General features: G+C 46.5%; 1 protein-coding gene across 11 annotated transcripts in view; it reads right to left on the minus strand.

The window, feature by feature from the left end:
* The window catches only part of ATP8A2 (ATPase phospholipid transporting 8A2), a 595211-nt gene extending 573168 nt beyond the window's left edge, over positions 1-22043 (minus strand). For 8 of the 11 annotated variants that reach the window (XM_053308077.1, XM_053308075.1, XM_053308074.1 and 5 more), the window contains exon 1: positions 21445-22043. In XM_053308077.1, coding sequence (XP_053164052.1) covers positions 21445-21520 — 76 coding nt within the window. In that variant the 5' untranslated portion in view covers positions 21521-22043. The other 3 variants (XM_053308082.1, XM_053308080.1, XM_053308079.1) reach the window with 1 other exon arrangement.
* Positions 22044-22565: the final 522 nt, after the last annotated feature.

The raw sequence follows: 22565 nt of genomic DNA on the forward strand, positions 1-22565 counted from the left end.
GCCATTTTGAGTGTTCTGAGCTCAGAACAGAATGCCCTTCAAATGAAGGGCCTGTTCTGAGGTTGGAATGATCCCATTTCGAGGCGGAACGTTAAGTGTTCTGAGCACCATTTTGGGTTCCTCTTCTGGCCTGTGTGCACGTGTGGTGGCCATTTGCATAGTCAGAACCACCACACAAATGGCTGCTGTGCGTGGTAGGAACGGTGTGGCCTACCACCTGTTATCTTGACCTTTGTCCAACATGGATTATACTATCTGGCAGGGAGGGGGTTGTTGTAGAAGGCCTGGTAGATATTATATGCTTCTCTGAGGGAGGGCAGGATGCCTCCTTGTCCTAAGGAGGCAATTATTAGACCTCTTCTGAAGAAGCCTGCATTGGATCCCTCAGTGTTAAGCAACTTTAGGCCTGTCTCCAACTTCCCATGGCTAAGAAACTGAGAGGGTGGTGGCCTGCCAGCTCCAGGCAGGCTTGGAGGAAACTGATTATCTAGACCCATTTCAAACTGGCTTTCTGGCGGGTTATGGTGTGAAGACTACCTTTGTCAGCCTGATGGTCATCTCCAATTGAGAACTGACAGTGTAAGTGTGACTCTGTTGGTCCCTTTTGGCTCTCTTGGCAGCTTTTGATACTATCAAACATAGTATCCTTCTGGACCATTTGAGGGGGTTGGGGCTGGGAGGCACTGCTTTGCAGTGGTTTCACTCCTACTTCTTGGGCAGATTCCAGATGGTGTCCCTTGGAGACTGTTGCTCTTCAAAATCTGAACTTTCATATGGTGTCCCTCAGGGCTCCATAATGTCTCCGATGTTGTTTAACATCTACATGAAGCCGCTGGGAGAGATCATCAGGAGATTTGGTGCAGGGTGTTATCAGTATGCTGATGACACCCAAATCTATTTCTCCATGTCAACATCATCGGGAGAAGGCATAACCTCTCTAACAGGGGTGTAACTATAATAGGGCAAGGGGAGACAGTTGTCTGGGGGCCCACTGCCTGGGGGGGGCAGAGGCAAGTCACATGACTCACTCCCCCAGCCACGCACCCGCCCGGGCTTCCTTCAGTTGTATTCATCCTCCGAAATTGATGTGAGTGTTAAGACCTGGAGCTACCAGAACAGCATGTCTTTCTCTAGTACGATTAAATGACTTGCATCGTCCACAATTTACAAAACCTTTTTAAAAATAATTTAGGATAATGTTCTATTGTGGCACATAGGTTATATATCTATATCTATAGCTAGATATAGATATATATATGCTTTTTGTTACCACTATTCAGCCTCATTTAAGATTTCTTTACTTCGTGAGCTGAGCTTCAGTGCGGGGGGCCCATTTTAAAATCTTGTCTCTGGGCCCACTCCAACCTTGTTATGCCCCTGCTCCCTAAATGCCTGCCTGGAGATGGTGAGCAGCTAGATAAGGGATAACAAACTGAGACTTAATTCAGATAAGACAGAGGTACTTATTGCATGGGATCAGAACGCAGGAGACAATTATGATCTGCCTGTTCTGGATGGAGTCATACTTCCCCAGAAAAAAACAGGTATGCAGTCTGGGAGTGCTTCTGGATCCAAACCTCTCCTTGGTGCCCCAGGTTAAGACAGTGCTAGAGGTGCTTTCTGTCAGCTTCAGCTGATACGCCAGCTGCATCCGGTTTTGAGGATAAATAACCTCAGAACAGTGGTTATCTGCTGGTGACCTCCAGACCTGACTACTGCAATGCACACTATGTGGACTGCCTTTGTACGTAGTACAGAAACTACTGTTGCTACAGAATGCAGTAGCCAGGCTGGTCTCTGGGTAATCTCAAACAGCTTGGGCCCTGGGTATTTAAGAGAACATCTCCTTCACCATGAGCTCCACTGCCCATTGAGATCATCTGGAGAGATTCGTCTGCAGTTGCCACAAGCTCATCTGCTGGCTACTCAGGGACGAGCCTTCTCCGTTACTGCCCCAAGGCTTTGGAGTATGCTCCCTGCTGAAATAAGAGCCTCTCCATCTCTGACAACTTTTTAAAAGGCAGTTAAGACATATTTGTTCACCCAGGCTTTTAATTAGATTTGCAATTTTAACAGTTTTTTAACATCATATTAAATTTTAATTTTTTTTTGATGTTTTTATTATTTTATTGTAAACCACCCAGAGACATAAGCTTTGAGAGGTATATAAATATGTTAAATGAATGAATGAATGAATGAAAATGCAGAATGTTTCATGGGTACAGTGGGATAAGGGTGACTTTTGCCAATCACCTCCCTTCCCTCTGCAGTTCTCTCTGCCTTCCAAAACTATGTCTGAAGGTTGTGAGACCCTCAGGGACATATTTTTGGCAGGCATAACTTGCTGCAGTAGGAAGGGGGGTGGGCAAATATTGCTGCTGCTTCATTGCACGCAAGGAACAGTCTTCTACACACGTCATGTTAGTCTGGATATCAGTCAAGCAAATTAATAAAAGGCAGTCATAATGTGATGTCCTTTCACGAGGCACAAATGACTAGGCTCAAACTATCATACTTCAGACATATTATGTGAAAACCCAGCTCCCTTGAGAAGTCCATAATGCTGGGGAAAGTTGAAGGAAAGAGAAGAAATGGATGACCAGCAGCAACATGGATGGACTCGATTAAGACAGCAATGAATGCGCCACTGAGAGACCTTAAAGGCCAAGTTGAAGACAGATCATTCTGGAGATAATCTATCTATGTGGTCGCTAAGAGTCAACACCGACTTGATGGCACTTAATCAATCAATCAATCAAGCTGTAGCTTACTTCGCTTGTACCTAAATACAGAACTGGACCAGCCCTATTTTGGAAGAACTGCACTGGCTGCCAATTGGTTTCCAGGTCCAATTCAAGATTTGGTTATTAACTTTAAAACCCTACACAGTCTGGACCCTAGGTATGTTCAGCACCGCCTTCTTGCAGTTGAATCCACCTGCCCAGTAAGGTCTTCTAGGTAGTCCCTGCTTCATGTGCTAATGCCTGCTGAAGCTAGGTTGCCATGCACAAGGGACAGAGCCTTAGCTGTTTCCCCCAGAAGGGCATTCCAAAGACTGGAGGGCTAGTCCACTCACTTTCCACACTCCTGGCATTACATCATATCCTCTAATGGCTTGCTGCAGGTTGTTTTTAGTCTCTGCCATTTCTGTCAGATTAATTTGTGCTGATTATTGTTCTGCAATGATGATACTTTTACATGTTGTACACTGTACTGAAGCATCCAAGCAAAACTATATAAATGTAACTATAAACCATCTTATATATCTACATGTAACCATCAATTATTTATTTTTCTACGTTAACCACTCTGAGAACTTTCATTGAATAGCCAAATATTATATACAAATATTAGTTGTAGTATACATAAATAAGCTACCTAATGGTGCAGTGGGGACATGACTTGACCAGCAAGCCAGAAGTTGCCAGTTCGAATCCCCGCTGGTATGTTTCGCAGACTATGGGAAACACTTATATGGGCAGCAGTGAAGGTGCTGAGACATCATCTCATACTGCGTGGGAGATGGCAATGGTAAACCCCTCCTGTATTCTACCAAAGAAAACCACATGGCTCTGTGGTCACCAGAAGTCGACACCAACTCAACGGCACACTGAAAGAACACTGAAATATGAATAAGAGGCATGCAGCTTAACCCTATGTTTATTTGGAAGTAAATCTCCTTAAGTACAATGGGACTTACTCCAAGGAAGGGTGCACAGGAGTGTATTTTTAGGAAGCTTAACATAATTGCTCTCCAATTTCTCCTGGCCAAACCATATAGCCAAGACTCTCAAACCATTTTAATGAAGAGAGCCCACCTGAGAACATCCTGATTGAACACTGAGGGATTACCACGACATACCTACATTTATCTATCACCTTGAACCCTTCCCTGCTTCCATGTGCCACACGTAAGTTAACACCTTTTATCATCACAATAGCCCATAAAGTGGGTGAGGTATTCTTTATTAACTATAGTTGGTCCAAATATATATACAGCTCTTGACCGATCACACCTCTGTGCATCACCAGCAGAACTACTCCTCTCTGCCTGTCAAAGATTTTTATATCCATTATTTAGATTTGCAGTCTTGCCCAGGTTTCTGATCTCTTATTTCTGCTGCTTTTGTCTTCCACCACTTTCTTTCCTGTTTCATTCTTGTGTTGCCTTTTGCCCTCTTGCCTCCTCCTTTGACAACTGAGCAGTAATCGCTCTGTTCCTAAGGACACGCCATGCCCCATACTCTATTCTATTATAATCCTGCCTTTGCTACCTATAATTATCCGCCACATTCAGAATCTGGCCCTTGATCCTTTAATTGGCTCTTTAAATTCTTTGATCCCTTTGTAGCTTCCTTGGTGCCAATGCTATTTTCCATTTAAGAGGTAGACAAGTAGGAGCTTTCAATAAATATACATTTGCCTTTCTTTCAAGTGTTTGCTTTTTTGTTTTTGTTTTCTGTACAGTGTGGTTTCCCTTCTCTTCCTAATTCAGTGACAGGGCTGGGAAATTGCCAGTTGACTAGTTGCATGGGTATCTAAGAACCTGATGCTGTCACTTGGGAGACCGTAAATAACTCTTCCTGCTAACTGAGCAAAGAGGCATCTTTTTGAAGTGGCAATTCTCTTTATTTAGCAGGGGGAGAGCAACTGGCCCTATCCAGTGTTCCCTCTAACAGTTATTCCCAGATGTTGTTGACTACAATTTCCAGAATCCCCCGCCAAAGGCCATTGCAGCTGGAGATGCTGGGAGTTGTAGTGAACAACATCTGGAAATCCCTCTTAGTGGGCACACTGGCTCTATCCATCCCCAGCACAGCATCCCTCCAGTGGCTGTTGCTGGAGTCTAAGAAAGTTTCTTTCTTAAATTGTGAGCCCTTTGGGGAGAGGGAGCCATTTTATTATTTATTTGTATGTTTGTAAACCGCTTTGGGAATTTTTGTTGAAAAGCGGTATTTCAAATATTTGTCAGATCAGTACTATCTACTCTACACAGACTGGCAGTGGCTTCTTCAAGGTTGCAGGCAGGAGTCTCTCCCAGCCCTATCTGGAAATGCCACAGAGAGAACTTTTGTTGAAAAGCGGTATATAAATATTTGTCATATTCATATATAAATATTCATCACATATATTCATATTCTGACCTGGGGGGGGGGGGACGGGACTGGCTCCTAAACATGTGATGTTGCCCTTTAAAAATGATGTGATGCTGGTGCTGGAAACATTTTTCTAACTACGCCTAGTAGTAACGTTCTGTTAGGTTGAATTTTTGGATCCTGTCTCTCTGACTAATCCAGTTCTATTTTGGAGCACATAACTCAGCCACAGAATAAACTCATGGCTAAAGCCTTGCCAATCTTCTTAATGTAGTCTGCTGCAGTTAATTTCTTGACCTATCTTTTTGATGTTTAACCTTTGCCAGCATCGAAGTCCAGCATCTTGTGCAGTGGCAGAAAGACTCCGCCCGGAGAGCTACACTATTGTTGCCTCCTCTCTCTCATCCAATATGCCAGTGATTGTCACTATTTTTCAAGGGAGCTACTCTGACCAAAAACACCATAAAAAACAAAAACCCAACTTCAATATGAGAGTCGTTTCCCACTGTGCTGATCTCAACACAGTACTGTGCTTTTCTCAGTGCTGGGAGGGCCCTTAAGGTAAGATAGAGCCCTCTCTTAAGAACTCCAGGAGGAAAGCACTTAGAAGGGCTACACCTAGGAACATAGGAAGCTGCCTTGTACAGAGTCAGACCATTGGTCCATCTAGCTCAGTATTATCTTCACAGATTGGCAGTGGCTTCTCCAAGGCTGCAGGGAGGAGTCTCTCTCAGCCCTATCTTGGAGATGCCACAGAGAGAACTTGGAACGTTCTGCATGCAAGCATACAGGTGCTCTTCCCAAATAGGCCCCATCCTCTAAGGGGGATATCTTACAGTGCTCACAGGTACTGCTGCCTTCCGCACTATCACTCCCCCCATCTCACACCTTCATGTTTGCAAGCACAGGACCAAAAATCGGGAGCATGTCCAAGCCGAGCATGTCCTACCCAGGCTTGGCACTCCTCCCCCTCCTAACCTGCCAACAGTCATGTGAACAAGCCTAGTATAAAAGTCCTGATGTTGCAGAAATTAAAAACAAAATATCCCAGGGGTCAGATTCTGACCACTACACAAACCAGAATCTGGATCCTCCACATTTAGCAGAGGCCTTATCCAGCTTAGAGGGCCAATCATTTCACTACCCCACCTTTCAACATTGTTCTAAAGGGGTAGCAAGAACTGGCTGCCTCTCAGCTTTCAAATTCTCTTCTGCTGGAGCCAGAACCTGTGAGTCTTCCTAGGCTGGAGTGTCCTTCACAAGACAAAACAAAACTGGTTAGGGAGGGGAAAAGTAGGATCATTCGCAGAAAGTTATCCACCTCAAGACGGGGCAAGCTATATGCCCGATTCAGTTTTGACCTCTTGCTGTTTAGTAGAAATTACTTTGTTCCTAAGGACATAATGGGGCCATTCACACACACAGGCAAAACCAAGATATGGAAGCCCAGCCCGGTTTTGCCTGCAGGTGAGAACCACCAGGAGCCACACGGATCCCGGCAGCAGCAAGGCAGCAAACCCTGTGGGGAGCCTATCCAGGGTGAAGCAAGTGACCTCTTACCCCTGGCTAATTGATTGTGTGTTGGTCCCAAGCAGCTCTGCCCAGCACCTACACACAAGTAGCCTCCTGGCCTGCGTCAGGAAGAACCCATAATACACTGTGCAGTTATGGGAGTTCCAAGGGCCTCCCGGCCCTTTGAGCCAAACCAGTTCAACATTGAACTGGTTCGGTTTCGAGCCTGTTTGCACACCCCTACCGTAAGCAGCAGTTGAGTTGTGCTGCATGCATGGCAACATCATCACACAACCGGTGCATGAGCTGCTACACCATGACAGATCCACCCAACCTACATTTTCAGCAGATCAATTTGTTTGGGCATATTGGTCTATAGATAAAAGCTGCACTGATTGATTTTTGATTCCTTAACCTATTAGCGGTGACTCTAGCTTGCTCTAAACATGGATTTTCAGTCTGCAGGCATCACTGCAGAGAATATCACATATGAATATCTGAGGCTGCCTTTTACTGAATTTAGACTCTTAATTCATTTAGCTCAGTGTTGTCAATACCAACTGGCAGCAGCTCTTCAGGCTTTCAGACAGGGTCTCTCCCAGCCCTACCTGGAAATGCCAGAAATTGAAACTGGGACGTGCAGCCTGCTAAGGGATCACAATCATCCTGTTCATAGGGCACATGAGCCATGCTCTGAATGAGAGATGGGCACCCAGGCTCTGGAAGAGCCTGCAGGAGCAGCATCCCTCGGGGAACGCTGGGGACCTATGGTGATAGGACCTGGAGAAATACACTCACAAGTAGGAAAAGGTGCAGAATCCCTGGTCCCAAGAGGAGACAGCCAGAGAACTGGACACCTGTCCTATATAACCCCCTGGCCAGAGGTGAGAAGAAGCCACCCATAGATGTGATAGAGAGGAATCATCCACCAGCTGAAGGATATTTTCATAGGAACATAGAAAGCTGCCTTATACTGGGTCAGACCATCTACAGTAGCCATCTAGCCCAGTATTGTCTATGCAGAATAGCAGCTTCTCCAAGGTTGCAGGCAGGAGTCTCTCTCAGCCCTACCTGGAGATGGCAGGGAGGGAACTTGGAATCTTCTGCAGGCAAGCATGCAGAGGCTCTTCCCAGAGCAGCCCCATCCCCTAAGAGGAGAATATTACAGTGCTCACATAGTGAGGCGATTCTCACGATCGCCAAAAAGTGGGCTAAGGGATCCTAGCTGGCTTTTTGGTGATCGTGTGCTGCCACGGGGGCCTCCCAGCAGCAAACTACCCCTCCCCTTAGCCGAGGTCAACAGAGCGAGCACTCCCTTAACTTCGGCGTTCTGCTCGTGTGTCGCCATGGAGCGCAGCGACACACAAGCAGACCCCCCCAGACGGGAGGCTGCAAGCAGCCTCCTGGGCTTGGGTGTTTCTCCAGGATGCCCCGCACACTCGGGTGGGGCATCCTGGAGCTTCCGGGGGCCACGTGGCCCCCGATCCCCACAGCCCCCGCCGGCTCCATGACGGAGCCGGCAGTTGCGTGGGCGGCCAATCTGACTGCCCAAGGCTGCAGGCGTGCTCGTCTGCGGGGAGAGTGGCCTAAGCCCACTCTCTTTGCCTAACCCCATCTGGTGAGTCTCAACGATCGTGAGACTCGCCTCATAGTCTCCCATTCAAATGCAAACCAGGGAGGATACTGCTTAGCAAAGGGGACAATTCATGCTTGCTACCACAGACCAGCTCTCCTCCCATATTGCCTTCCAGAAGGATTACTTGAGAAATGGGAAGCCTTTACCAGTAGCACCACTCTCTCGAGGAGGCACCAGTCAGGGGCGATTGGGAGTCTGTGAAGGAGGACCAAGGAAAGAGGGAAATGTTGCACTGTAATATTTGCTGAAGTTGCAATACACCTCTGGATTACTGCATCCATCCATGGCTTGGAATTTTCTTCCATGTTTTTCATCCTTTTGGGTTGCAGCCCCCCCCCCCAATCTTTTCCTGCCCACACATATAATCCAGGAATTGCTCTGCAATTGTTGTTTCTGGTCTGGCAGGCTGGATGTCCAGTCAAAGCACAGTCAGAACAGCAGACGGCTGGTCACAATTAAATAGGCAGACTCAGCAGAGCAAAGCTGGGTTAGGCAGCAGATGAGCTTTTCTATACCGGCAAGCTGCTCAAAGTAAAGAGCGAAGTCCAAGTCGGAGGGTCAGGCGAAGCCCCGCTGATCTAACCACACACTAGACATAAGTGAAGCCCCACTGGCCAGGTGAAGCCTAATCTAACCACACACTGGACACAGGCGAAGCCCCACTGGCCAGGTGAAGCCCCCCTGATCTAACCACACACTAAAACCACAATTTAATTTAGTTCATTTTATTACTTTTATTGTATCTTGTGTCGATCCTATTGTTGTGAGCCGCCCCGAGCAGTAGTGCACTGGAGGGGCAGGGTAATATTTTGAATAAATAAATAAATCTTCCAATTCTGTGACTGACAAATGGCGTATGGGTGTACATCCAAAAAAAAAAAACTGTGCAAAAGGTGTAGGAACTGTGGGAGGATTAATTCAGAAACAACTCCACCCCACCCCCTTTCCATATAAAAGTACAAAGATGTGTAGGAAAGGTTAAGACCAACCAGCAGAAAGCTTCCATAGTGCTGCAAATAATCCTGCTGTCAATCTCTCCCAAAGACGCAGCAAGGAAAAGGGCTAGATTACAGAGCCAACACAGACAGACACGACGAAAAGTTAATATATGCTGACCGAAAGGGCAAGCAAATCCAATTCATAAGTGAGGCTGGCGAAGAATACTACTAATGTTGATGCTTTCGCAATGGCATCCAAAGAGCTTTTCACTGTCTGAGTTATAAACCACTTATCTTTTACATGCTGCCCTTTACATGCTGCAGAGAAGGTCACTGTGATGTCTTTCATATATAGGTTGGCTCCTTCTGTTCTGTCTTGCTGGTTCTGCAGATAAGGGCCAGGATCCCAGGAAAAGCTATAAAAGGCCGGGGCAAAACCAATCAGATGAACATCACTGTTAGTGGAAATTGGTATGTTGCTGACATGCTAGTTAGGTAGCCACGCTAGATGTCGGTAACAAAAATATGATCGTTCTATAGCATCAGCTCTTGTAAAAAGAGCCTTCTTCATCAGATGCATGAAGTGGGCAGAAGAGGAACACCATCCTTATACTAAGAAATACTTATCTAAGAAATAGTTCTATCCCAGCCCATCCCTGATGTGTTGCTTTTTTACACTACTGTTGTTGTGCAACAGTAGCACATAATCAATCTATGGAGTTATCTGCCACACAATGTGGTGATGGCCACCAGGCTGGATGACGTTAAAAGGAGCTTAGACAAATTCAATAGAGGACAAGTCTATCAATGGCTACTAGTATGGTGGCTATAGGCCACCTCCAGCTTCAGAGGCAAGATGCCTTTAAATACCAGATGCAGGGGAGCAACAGCAAGACAGAGGGCATGCCTTCATCTCTTGCCATTGGGCTTTCCAGAGGCATCTGGTTTGCCACTGTGAGAAACCGGATGCTGGTCTAAATGGGCCTTGACCCTGATCCAGCAGGGCTGTTCTTATATATGATCTTATGTTCAGGGCTCCAACATGCATGCAGAAGCACATACAGTCCCATTCCCCTCTCCACACATTTGCCACATCACTCGCCTTACATGGAGTTTTTAACAGGGCTGTGTCTGCTGCTGAATTCCACCCATAGCTGGAACCATAAAGTTGGAAGTGGCCGACATGTATGTGAGTTGGCCACTTCCGTGCCAATGCTGACTGGGACTGCAGTGAGGCATGCTGCAGCCCCGTGTGCCAGCTTTTTGCAAGAGTGCCAGTGAAGGGGAAGCAGCAGGGCGAGGGCTGGCAGGTAGGCAGCGCTTCACCCGCCCCTTAAAGAAACCCCCCTCTGCCTTCTGAACCGGCTCGAACGCTGGTTGACAGAACCAGTTCGGTGCTCCTAGAATGGATGAGCACTCTAATTATGGTTTTCTAACCAGTTGGGAATCCATTTGATGGCATCACCACCTAGCCCACATTTGATCAGTTTACCAATCACAATACCATGAGGATTTTTGTCAAATGCTGAAATAAAGATAAATTACATCCACAGCATGCCCACAATCTACTAACCTAGTAACCCAACTTTAAAAAGAGATATGAAATGACAAATCCATGTGGCTTCTCTAGACTGCCGTATTTTTATCAAGACGTCTACAGACTGACTGTTTTATAATTTGTTCTAGTGTCTTCTCTGATATCTAAGTCAGACTGGCTGGTCTACAGTTTCTTGGGTGCTCCTTTTTCTCCTTTTGAAGGCCCAATGCCGATGAAACATTTCCAATCTGTAAACCACATAATACACTTGCATCACTGCTAACCATGGTTAACTGTAAATAGTTGAGGTCATTCACACAGTTAAAAACTGTGTTCTACCTGGGTTTGGGAGCTGTGTGTGATCCCGATATTTGGTTGTGTGGAACAAGGTAGGAGGAAAACCTGGGCAGAAGTGATTGTGTAGAAGCAAGATAGGAGGAAAAGCTACCCAGGTTTTCCTCCTACTTTGTTTCCACATGACCAAAAACTGGGAGCACACACACCTCCCAAACCTGGGTAGAACACAGTTTTTGATTGTGTGAATGACCTCGTTATCTCTTACAAACTCACTTTGAAGTAGTTTCAAATCCTGGTTAAGATGCGGACCATGGTTAGAATCCGAGAAGATGTAACTGAAAAAGTTAAGAATGAGAAGATAAAAGAGGAGGAATGTGAACTGGAGAGAAGAAGGGAAAGGAGTGCAGAAATCTAGGCCGTTTCCTGATTCCTTATCAAAGTCAGCAATATTATATCTGCATCAAGTGAAAGCATTCACATGAGCACTTAACATTCTGTTTCAGTATACTGGTGGGCAGGCAGCTTTTCACATGCACACAGGCCCTCAGAAAACTATCTCTGCTGGGAAGACATATAGCAAAGGTTTTGGTTCTGCACTATTATGTCTACCATTTGTAGTTCAATTCTGCATACCTAGAAAACAGATACTGTAATTACTGCTTTGCTAGAACATTATTCTGACTTCCATTGGATAGAGATCACAGCGAATTGCAATAGCACTCCTTTACTTTGATCAATATTAATGGTGTTAACATTTGACCTCTAATTTTATTTTATTTTTTTGCAAGCCCCAAATGATGTTTTTGAAAAATATACTTTGTAACCACCTACTGTGTTATTGACAATAGCTTATTTTTAGTGAACTTAAAGAGCCAGGAAGGAAAGGAGGGATGTCTTTGCTGTCTGGCTCTTCAACAAAAAGGAGATGTAAGCTTCTTAGAGAATAATTTAAATCAAAATCAATGTAGAGCCTCTTATTATGGTCATTTCATTGTGTGACATCAAGGATGCAGGATTCAGCCTTTGCTGTGCCACGTTTAGGATGGTTTGAAGCATCACTGACCAAAGGTTTTTTGCTCCCACAGGTATATTAAAATCCAGGGGTTTATTAACAACCTGCTTCCTTTATCACATGTTGCGTAGCACCACAATCATATTCTTTACTTCAATAAAAAGATAACAATAACAAAAATAATAATATAATCAAGGATAAAGAAAAACCCTTATTCATTAACATAATTATAAATAATATTATCAATAATGGTAATGGGGGGAAGGGAGGGGGAATATTTTAAGAATACACACACACACACAAACACACACACTTCATTAAACTTAAGCCAAATAGCAGAAAACTCCTCTTCTTTATGATTCCATCTGAACAGAAGCAACTCAAATGCTGACAGGGAATGAATACATATCAGTTATCCAAAGCTGCAAATCAGGAATAAACTTGACCTTCCAGTGTTGTATAAAAATTTCAGTGACTCCCTCTGCCCGAATAATCTATAATTTTTGCTGTAAGAATAAATGTTTGCTGTAAGAATAACTGAAGTTCCCAGATATTCTTCAAGGGCTGCCCCTCACAGAGTGCCTTATAGTAATGCAGCCATGACGTGACTAAGGTGTGGGCAACTGTGAAGATCTGCCTTCTCGAGAAAGGGCCGCAGTTGGGACACTATCTGAAGGCACCTCTGGCCACTGCCTCCACCGAAGCATCCAAAAGCAGAGCCAGGCCCAGCAACACCCCCAAGCTGCACACTGTCTTTCATCTCATACACCGTTCCATGAACTGGAGATACACCCCAGAAGAGCATGGACACCTCTAACAAACTACAACTGCTGCAAGGTCATATTGACAATCTTGTGAATCCCAGGTCAAAAGAGAGCCAGTATGGTGAAGTAGTTAAAAGTGCTAGACAAGGACCAGGGAGACCCAAGTTCAAATCCCCTTTCAGCCATGAAACTCTCTGGGTGACTCTGGGTCAGTCACTTCTCTCTCAAGCTAACCTACCTCACAGAATCGTTGTGATAAACACCGCTCTGGGCTCCTCAGAGGAAGAGTGGGATATACTTGTATAAATGAATGAATGGATGGATGAATAATAGAGCAATAACAAGAGAAGTCTAGACCAGGATTTCTCAACGTGTGGCTCCCCAGATGTTATTGGACCAACTCCCATAATCCCCAGTCCCAGTGGCCTTTGGTAGGAATTATGGGAGTTGAAATCCACTTACACCTGGGGACCCACACGTTGAGAATCCCTCGTCTAGACCATATGGTTAAGTGTTCCTCAATTCAAATTACACCTCCAACAGACAAGAGCCTGCAACCATCTCTTGTTAAAAATTCTCTGAGGTGCGCAATAAACATGTAACAAATGTTTCTGCTGTATTAATCTCACTTTTTAAGGTCAAAAGAAGCACGTTTCACTGCCTTCAAAGCAAGCTGCCATTGGTTTAAAAAACAGGGCACTCACAATAATATAATAATGATCAAGAGTTGATGAGAATCCTCCCAGTCAGAGGAAACAATACAGGAGAGCTTGAGGGGTTCCATTTCTTGCCTACTACTGTGAGTAACAGAACCGCAAGTAACAAGGCATTACAGAAATGGGGAAAGGGGGGTTAGGTCCCAGAGTGGAGGGGAAACAGTGGAAAAACAGCAACAAAACGGTTAAAAATGACTACAAAATGTACTGTGGCGTGCTCCATGGGGGTCTGCATATATCCAGGAATCTCCCCCCCCCCACATGTGCCCAGGAATGCCCCCAAAATGAGTAAACATGGGGGAAAGTCCATTTTTTAAAAATGAACCACAAAATGTCTCCTCCTGTCCTCTTTTAGACAAAATGGCGGCCAGAAGTGACCTCCGCAGTCATTTCTGGCCCTCATGGAACCACGGATATGTGGGTTTTAACTCTTCCATATTCGTGGATACTGGATATAGGTGTCTACTAGAGACGTTATGGATACACGAAACTACAGATAGCGGTTCCACAAATAACAGGGTCCTACTGTACTAGGCTAGATGGATCAATAGCCAAATTGAGTTTCAGGCAGCATCCTGCATTCAGGTGACCAAGTGCCTGGAATTGTCTTTTATTTACGATTGTTTTCATTTTACGATTGCTATTTTAAAACACCGAGTGTCAGATATGCACATAGTGCCAAATGACAAGACTCAAACAAAAAGAGACATTTCAGTTGTTCCCAAAAGGTTGTTTCTGAATACCTGAACTGACCCTATACAGCGAGAACTTTCAATGCAGATACTGGCTCATGTGTCTTTGTTTTTCAAATGACTTTGCAGATGCAATTCCAGAGAGCAGATGCCCTTAAGAGACCTTTCTTCTCTGAAATATAGCACTTTTATGCAAAAACTCTCCCAAATGATCTCAACAAACCCAAATTGATGGCACCGGCCTTCCTTGTGCTCTCCCTAGAGTCAAGGAACCTTACATCTTCTCTATCATTACTTGTCTTTAGAACATAGACACTGTGAGTCTGTTTGTGTGCTATCAGTAGCTCCTCAAATGTGTACCTGGTGATAAGATGCAAATCAGTTTCCTAATGTTCAAGAGCATCAAAGGAACAAAGCTTCAGGGTTAGAGCAGAGTTTGACAAATCCCAGCCATCAGGGAGCCATGGTACATAGAAATTTAACCACAGGACCTAGACTAGCATATTCAGAGGCAGAGTTATTTAATACAATTTTTATTAGTCTCAGCCCAAATATTCTTTATTTTTATTTGCCTCCGCCCTTTCTATTCTAAGTATGTTACTTGTAAAGGGAATAAAGAGAAGCCCATTTACCCTTACCCTCCGCAATGTCCATCACTAAGTCCTGTAATTTTGTCAAGTATCAATTGAAGCTATTCTCACGATCACTGGAAAGCGGGCTAAGAGAGCTTAGCCTGCTTTCCAGGGATCGTGGGAGCCACCAGGCTTGCAGGCAAGCCCGGTGCTCCCAAGGTGGCTAGCCCGCCTAACTACCCCTCCCCTAAGACAAGGTTAACGAAGCAAGAGCTCCGTTAACCTCATCTTTTTGCTCGTGTGTTGACGTGGCGTGTGGCAGCACACGAGTAGACCCCCAACTGGGAGGCTTGGGAATCTCTGAATGGGGATTGCACTGCAAAGGAACATTAATGTGCTGTTGTGCAACTCTCATTTCCATGGTCTTTATGCCAGATAACTCCTCCATGGAGTGTAGCCCATGTTTATGGAGCCATTTGGATTTTCTGCCTCAGATACCAAGTTATCTAGGGATGCCCCAACTCCTGGATGTGGGGTGTGAGTAGGACGTGCTAACTTATGCAAGCCCCATTCCTCCCTAGCTGGGAGGAATCGATAGGAAAATACAGATAAATACGGGTGGCCAGAGCTGAGCAAGAGCAACAATCAAACTGAACATGATGCAAGGAATCAGTGATCAGATCACCTAACACGTTTGGGTTTGGGGATCGGACTGCAGCTCAGGGGTAGAGCATCTGCTTTGCATGCAAAAGGTCTCGGGTTGTATCCTTGACATCTCCAGGGAGTTATTCGCACATGGCTTCATGCTGCAGGGTAAATGTTGAGTGAAGCCACTTCTAATTACACTCACGGCACTGAGAGAGGCAGCCTCTCCCCTCTGCTCTTGGGTTTGCTTTTGATGCATGGGGGGGGGATTACTAACGAGCTATCCCTCTTATCATGCTAATGATGCTATGTCAGTGTCTCTTCCTATGTGCTCCAGTGTTTTCAGAAAAAGTAGCTTAAAACCAGCATTTTAAAAACCCAGAAATACCTCAAGGTAAGCTAGAATTCGCAAGACAAAGCCCGACTTGTGTGTGGAGTGGGTCCGAGGATCTCGAAGGGACTTTGGGGTAAGTTTGGCTGGTGTGTGAATGCACACACTCTCTCCCGAAGGAGATTCAGGGTAGATGCCCTGTTTGTGAAGCCTCCAGGTAGGGCTGAAACTCCTTATAGAAAAAAAGAAGGGTAGGTACCAAAATACAGTCCCCAAAACAGAAAAACAATCAAGTACCTAGGTACTATCAAGATCTGCTTCTTGAAAAGACAACAGAGAAAGTGTTGGCAAAAAGAATTTTCATCACTATTTGTGCTTGCACTTTAGAATTTAAAAATCATTACATTGCTATCTTGTACCCTTTATTTTCAAGAGTCCATTTGAAAGTATGACTATCTACCTTGTCTGAAGATTAAGAGAAAGATTGTTAATATATTAAGTGGACTTCAAGACCACTAGCTGCCTTTGGATTTGAGACAGACTTTGAGATACAATTACAACTATAACTAATAATATAGTGATTGGAATACTAGATTTCTCATTTGACTGAGGAAGTTTTCGAAACTTTGAAAGCTACAAGCTTCCGTTTTTTGTCAATTGTATCATTACCCATAGGATCACTTATACTGCATTTCTATCTTTTACTATTGTATATAGTCTTATTCTACTGCCATTACAATATATCTTATTATCAGCTAGGTACTTTATTGTTTTTCATTTTTTTAGGGCTAAATCACCTGCCTGAAACCTTGGAGAGCTACTCCCAGTCAGAACAGACAAATCTAGATAGACCAATGGGAGAAGGGCTTGAAGGAGTGAGGGGAGGAAGCCTCAAAAAGCTTACCTCCCCTGCAGACAATCCTCTCCTTGTTGTTGGGTGGCCGAACCAGCCGCCCAGATGGTTCCTGATTTTTGCCAGTAGCTCAGAGGGTCAGGTTGCCGGAAAGCATTGCCCTGCTCCCTGGAACTCCTATAATGCACCACGCGAGTATGTGGTGCATTATGGAGATCCCCCCTCCCCTCCCCAAAGCCAGCTGGGAGCCCCTCAGTCTGCCAGTCCCAGCTAGGGCTGGCAGACAATCAATAAAATTGGGTTAGGAGAGTGCTCACTCTCCTAACCCAGTTTAAGAGGGTGGCTCTGGAGGCATCGCGGGGATTGAGCACTATCCCAACAGTACACACACACAGGCAAAACCAGGCTGGGCTTCCTTAGCCTGGTTTTGCCTGTGCGTGTGAATAACTTCAGTAGATGGCAGCTTCCTCTGTTTTATTTAAAGGCAGTTATGGGGAGATGCTGGAGAAGACTTTTGAGGATAGCATGGACAGCCAGGAAAACAAACAAATGGATCACAGAACAAATCAACCCAGAATTTTCACTCCAGGCACAAATGACCAGGCTCCAACTATCATACTTGGGACATATTATGCAAAAACACAGCTGCCTTGAGAAGTCCATAATGCTGGGAAAAGTTGAAGGAAAGAGAAGAAGATGACCAACTGCAAGGTGGACGGACTTGATTGTGACAGCAATGAATGCACCACGGAGAGACCTTAAAGGCCAAATTGAAGACAGATCATCCTGGAGAGAATCTATCTATGTGGTCACTAAGAGTCGACACCGACTTGACAGGACTTAATCAGTCAATCAATAGGGAAGGGCTTCAGGGTGTTGTTGTTTGGAGTAGCAGCACTGGGGTAGGGGGGAATTTAACTCTTCCCACGGAACCATTTCCTTAATCCAAATCTTCACCACCACTACCACCCCTAAACTGTAATTGGTGTTGAAGCTGTAATGGAAAAAACACAGGTACAGATGCTGTATCTACATTGCAGAGTAAACAGTTATAGTGGGGGCAATTTAGACTGGAGACAATGGCATGAGGAAAGGGTTAAAGGCAGAAACCACAGCACTAATCCAATTCAAAGCCTCTCCCTATTTATTTATTTATTTATTTAATACATTTCTATACCGCCCCAAACCAAAGTCTCGGGGAGGTTCACAATAATAAAACAATACAAAAGCACAAAACATTTAAAATCAATTAAAATGCCAAAAAGCTGCCTAAAAACAAAAACAATTTACAGTATTTAAAATTACAAAAGTTAAAAGTTAAAAGGCCTGGTTAAAAAGATGAGTCTTCAAAGCTCTTTTAAAAACTGCTAGAAATGGGGAGTGTCTTATGTCAACAGGAAGTGCATTCAAAAGTTCTGTTGGCCCATAAATAAACATTGGGACATCCAATCACTGAGTTCTCATGACATGAGTAGTTTGGCCCTGAGAAGAGTGGGAGCAGGGCAGTGCTCCAGTTCGAATGCTCCTGAATAACCCAGTCCACAGATATGCAGCAGCAGGCTGCACACCCACGGACACCCACACTTTATTGCACATGAGGACTTCCACATTTGACCCACCAAACAGCTAGTTCGGTTTGCTGAGGGGGGGATTCACTCTTTCCCTTTGCACCAGTTTCCTGCCAAAGCCACCCTTTTGAAGGGTGAGGGGAACAAAGGATCCTATGGCATCTTTACAGCTAGCTGATAGGCATGCCCTCTCCTCTGCATGTGCATGGAGGAGAGGTCTATCATGCAGGACAAGTATATCAAGGGCTATTAGTCTGAGGGCTCTATGGCACCTCCAGCCGCAGAGTTGCAGGAGAACAACAGCAGGAGAAAAGGCATCCCCTCACTTCTTGCCTCTGGGCTTCCCAGCGTTATCTGGTGTGAAACAGGATGTTGGACTAGAAGGGGCTTGGGCCATATCCTGCAGGGCTGTTCTTCTTCTGTTCTTACTTGGGGGCAACTCCCAGTTTGTTCAGCTGGACCTACTCCCAAGTAAGTGTGCACAGACTGTCGCTTTGGAGAAGCATGGGGCTTTTTAACCTCTTTTCCCAGGGATGGCTGGGTCTGTGTGCAGGAGTGATTGACTTGCCCCACAATGGTCTCTGCAGTGAAAAAGAGGCTCCTCCAGCAGTTGCCATCTCCTGATTTCTGCCCTGCTCACACCCTTGTTCCTCAACCTATCTGGTGCATAAGTGCCTCTTCCCAGCAGGGCACTGTCAGTCACCCCAGCCATCTCCATTTCTGGGGAGACTGGGCCAGACAGAGCAGTGCCATGTTATTCCCATGCCAGCAGGGCCAAATAGCACCCACCAAATAGCACCCACCAAATAGCACCCACCAAATAGCACCCATCACTGTTGATGCTTGTGCCACTTGTTGAAAAGCACTGGAGTCACATCAACTTCACTAAAAGCATCAAGCAGGGTGTGCAACATTTACATAGGAACACAGGAAACTGCCTTATAGCGAGTCAGACCACTGGTCCATCTAGCTCAGTATTGTCTACACAGACTGGCAGCAGCTTCTCCAAGGTTGCAGGCAGGAGTCTCTCCCAGCCATATTTTGGAGATGCCAAGGAGGGAACTTGGAACCTTCTACATGCAAGATATTTCAAAGTTCCCAGAGTGGCTCCATCCCCTAAGGGAATATCTTACAGTGCTTATGCATGTAGTCTCCAATTCATATGCAACGAGGGTGGAAAGCAGACAAAACTGGGCTGTCATTTATATGTTGCCATGGATGGCTCTGTGTGTGCATCTGTGAAGCCCTATTCACACATCATGTTCAATGCACATGCAATCTGTGCACAGTGTACACATGTGCCACTATTTGTTCAATGCAAACACAATAGCACACTTCCTATCCTATCTGTACCCTGCATTTCAGGGGGCCTGCACCCTGCTTCACTTTTTAAATTAACACATGTGCAGTCTTTCACACACACACAAATATGTACACATATAAATGCACAAAAGCCCTATTCGCACATTGTGTTCAGTACTCATACAAGTGTACACAGCTACAAATCTGTACACAGGTGCAGCTATTCACATGCTGAGGTGCTTCACACAAGCAGTGTGAAGCGTCAAAATAAGGTCTGTGGGGAGAGAGGGTTTGATCCACTCTCCCTGCAGACGATCCCCTAGCCCACCTTGGGTGGCTGGATCAGCCGCCCAGACAGTTACCAGATCCGTCTTGGAGCCGGTGTGGAGTGGTGGGGTTTGGGGGCCTCCTGGCCCCCAGAAGTCCCATAATGCACCACGCAAGTACATGGTGCATTATAGTGAGCCTCCCAATGCTAGTTGGGAGCACTGTTCCCTCTAAGGCAGGCATCCCCAAACTGCAGCCCTCCAGATGTTGCTGAACTACAACTCCCAGCATACCCAGCCACAAAAAATTGTGTCTAGGGATGCTGGGAGTTGTAGTTCAGCAACATCTGGAGGGCCGCAGTTTGGGGATGCATGCTCTAAGGTGTGCATGTGCGCACACTCACACATTTTCTGATGTGTTAATTTTAGATCCCACTCAGGTTGAATCAGGAAGGCCCCATTCTGAATGCACATGTGCACACACTGCCTTGATACTGCCACCCAGAACAAAACTCATTTCACACACAAATGAAAAAAATTAGAGAGAACACTGGTTAGGAGGCTACTTGTGTGTCAGTGCCGCGCAAAGCCCGGTTTTTCACTTAGCCCAGTTTTGGGGCATGCTTGTGCCCAAAACCCTTGCTAAGTGGCGGGCGACTTTAGAGGGCTCGCTGCTGCACCGCCGCTGGGAACCGCGTGGCTCCCGGAGGTTCACATGCACAGTGAAAACTGGGCTGAGTGGGCTTCCCTAGCCCGGTTTTTGCTGCGCATGAGAATAACTCCTTTATGTTAAACACAGATACAGCAGTACACTTCTTCTCTGCACCATGTATTTGAGGGACCTGTATACGGGTTCACTTTTAAAATGAACACAGGTACAACCGTTTTTTAAAAAAACCAACATGTACAAATACAGGCATCTGTACACTTGTGCAACATAATTCCTGAATAATCTAAGCGCTACATATTACCAGAACACAAAAATAAAACCCCTTAGATTAGAATGAACAAATGAAGAGTGGCACATCACATCTGAAAGGCTGCCAACCACGGATCTAATGTAATGTTCGAACAGGGCTTGCGTGTACTAGTTACTATGCAGCCTCCGTACATTTCGAGCAGGGTGTTTTGAACGCCCAGTGCAGGCTCTGCGGCAACATGCCGGGTTCAGTTCCAGCGATAAATCCAATATCAGGCCCAGCCAGAAGCAAAACCTCCCCCCGCCCGCCCCGCCATCCCCCTGGAGAGCACTAAGAGCGAAACTGGAAACCAATCAATCCGGAGAGATTTGCAGCTCCCCGCTCCCTCCTCGCCCACAGCCTCTCTCGCTCCCTTGCCACACTTTTTTGGCCCCTAAAATAACGCATGCCATGAGCTCACCGGCCGCGAGAAGGAAGGGGGCGGGTAATGATGCCATTAGACCCCGACAGGAGGAGGATTCCTATGAAATATGTATGAAATCTGCAACCCACGTTCTGTATATACGTCTCTCTGTAAAATGAAAGGATCGCGCGGCGGCTGGAACCAGCGTCAGTTCGGCAGCCGGCTGAGGCTGTTGCTGCTGCGCGGAGGAAGAGGCTGGCTGACCAGGTAGCTCAGGAAGAGGGAGAAGGAGGACTGGCGGGGGGCGGAGCAGGAGATGGTCTGGGGGTGCCTCTATTCTTGCACCCCGTCCCCGGCCTCGCGCATTCCCCGCTCCTGCCTTACCAGCAGCCGAGTGGATCTTGGATTTCCTCTGCAGGGACATCTTCAGCGCCTTGTCAAGGCCGCTGGGGTTCGGCATGGTGGTGCCGCAGCCGCTGCCGCACTCGCAGCAATGCGCTCAGCGGGGGCGAGGGGGCAGAAGCCCAGCTAAGCTGGTGGCAGCAGCTGCAGACCCGCCATCCACTCTCCCGCCTGCCGCTCACGCGCACACACGCGCACGGCGTGGTGGCTGCGGCTGCCGCCGCTTTGGCCTCGTCCTCCTGTGCGGCAGGAGCGGCTCAAGCCCGGCTGGGATTTGGCTTCGCTTCCCCGCTGCGGACGGAGCCCAGGCAGGCAGGCAGGCTGGGGATTTGGCAGGGAGGAGGGGGTTATGCGAGGCGGGCGGGGAGGAGGGAGCTGCTCCGCAGATTGCAACGCAAACCGGCGCTCGTACGGTGGGCCCGAGTGGAGAGGGGGGTTGCCTAGCCTAGGCAGGCACATGGCACGGGTTGTCCTTGCTTGCAGTCATTCTGGGTTAGGGCCAAGGAGCTGCGATCCCTTTAGCAGGCGATCCAGGCCGACCCGCCGCTGGCCTAGAAGGAGCAAGGGCTGGCCGGCCCGTTGTTATAAATGGCATCTCTTGAGGCGGGGTGGGGGAGCTTGGCGGGAAAGGCGCTAGGGTCCCATTGCGCGCGATTTCTTAGAAAGTATTGGGCGGGGGGGGGCCTTAGAGAGGATAGGAGCTGAGCATAGGAGCCAATGCATTAAGGACAGGCGCGGCATATACGGGATAGCAGCAGAAGCTGCAAACGCAGGTCAGAGCGCGTCCGTGCAAACCTGATCTTCAAAGAGCAGCTTGTGTTTGTGGTGTTTTGCACAGAGGCTCAGAGAGGCCAGTCCTTGTGAAACTGGCTCGAACTCTCCCGTGCCCTCGAGAACAGGTGAAGAAGCTGGTCTAAACCAGCAGAAGGCAATGGCATTCCCGGTCACCCACATGATCTGCCCCTGCTGGTTGGAGAGCTGAAGGAGGAATTCTAATACTTGGCTGAAAGCAGAGGTTGTCCTGTGGTTCTGAAGTTACTTAGAAACTTAACAGGGAGATCAACCCCTGCTAGCTTGGCAAAGAGGCACCGATCCTCATACTT

This window comes from Hemicordylus capensis, chromosome 3 (assembly GCF_027244095.1).
Source record: "Hemicordylus capensis ecotype Gifberg chromosome 3, rHemCap1.1.pri, whole genome shotgun sequence".
In the NCBI taxonomy this organism is placed as follows: Eukaryota; Metazoa; Chordata; class Lepidosauria; order Squamata; family Cordylidae; genus Hemicordylus; species Hemicordylus capensis.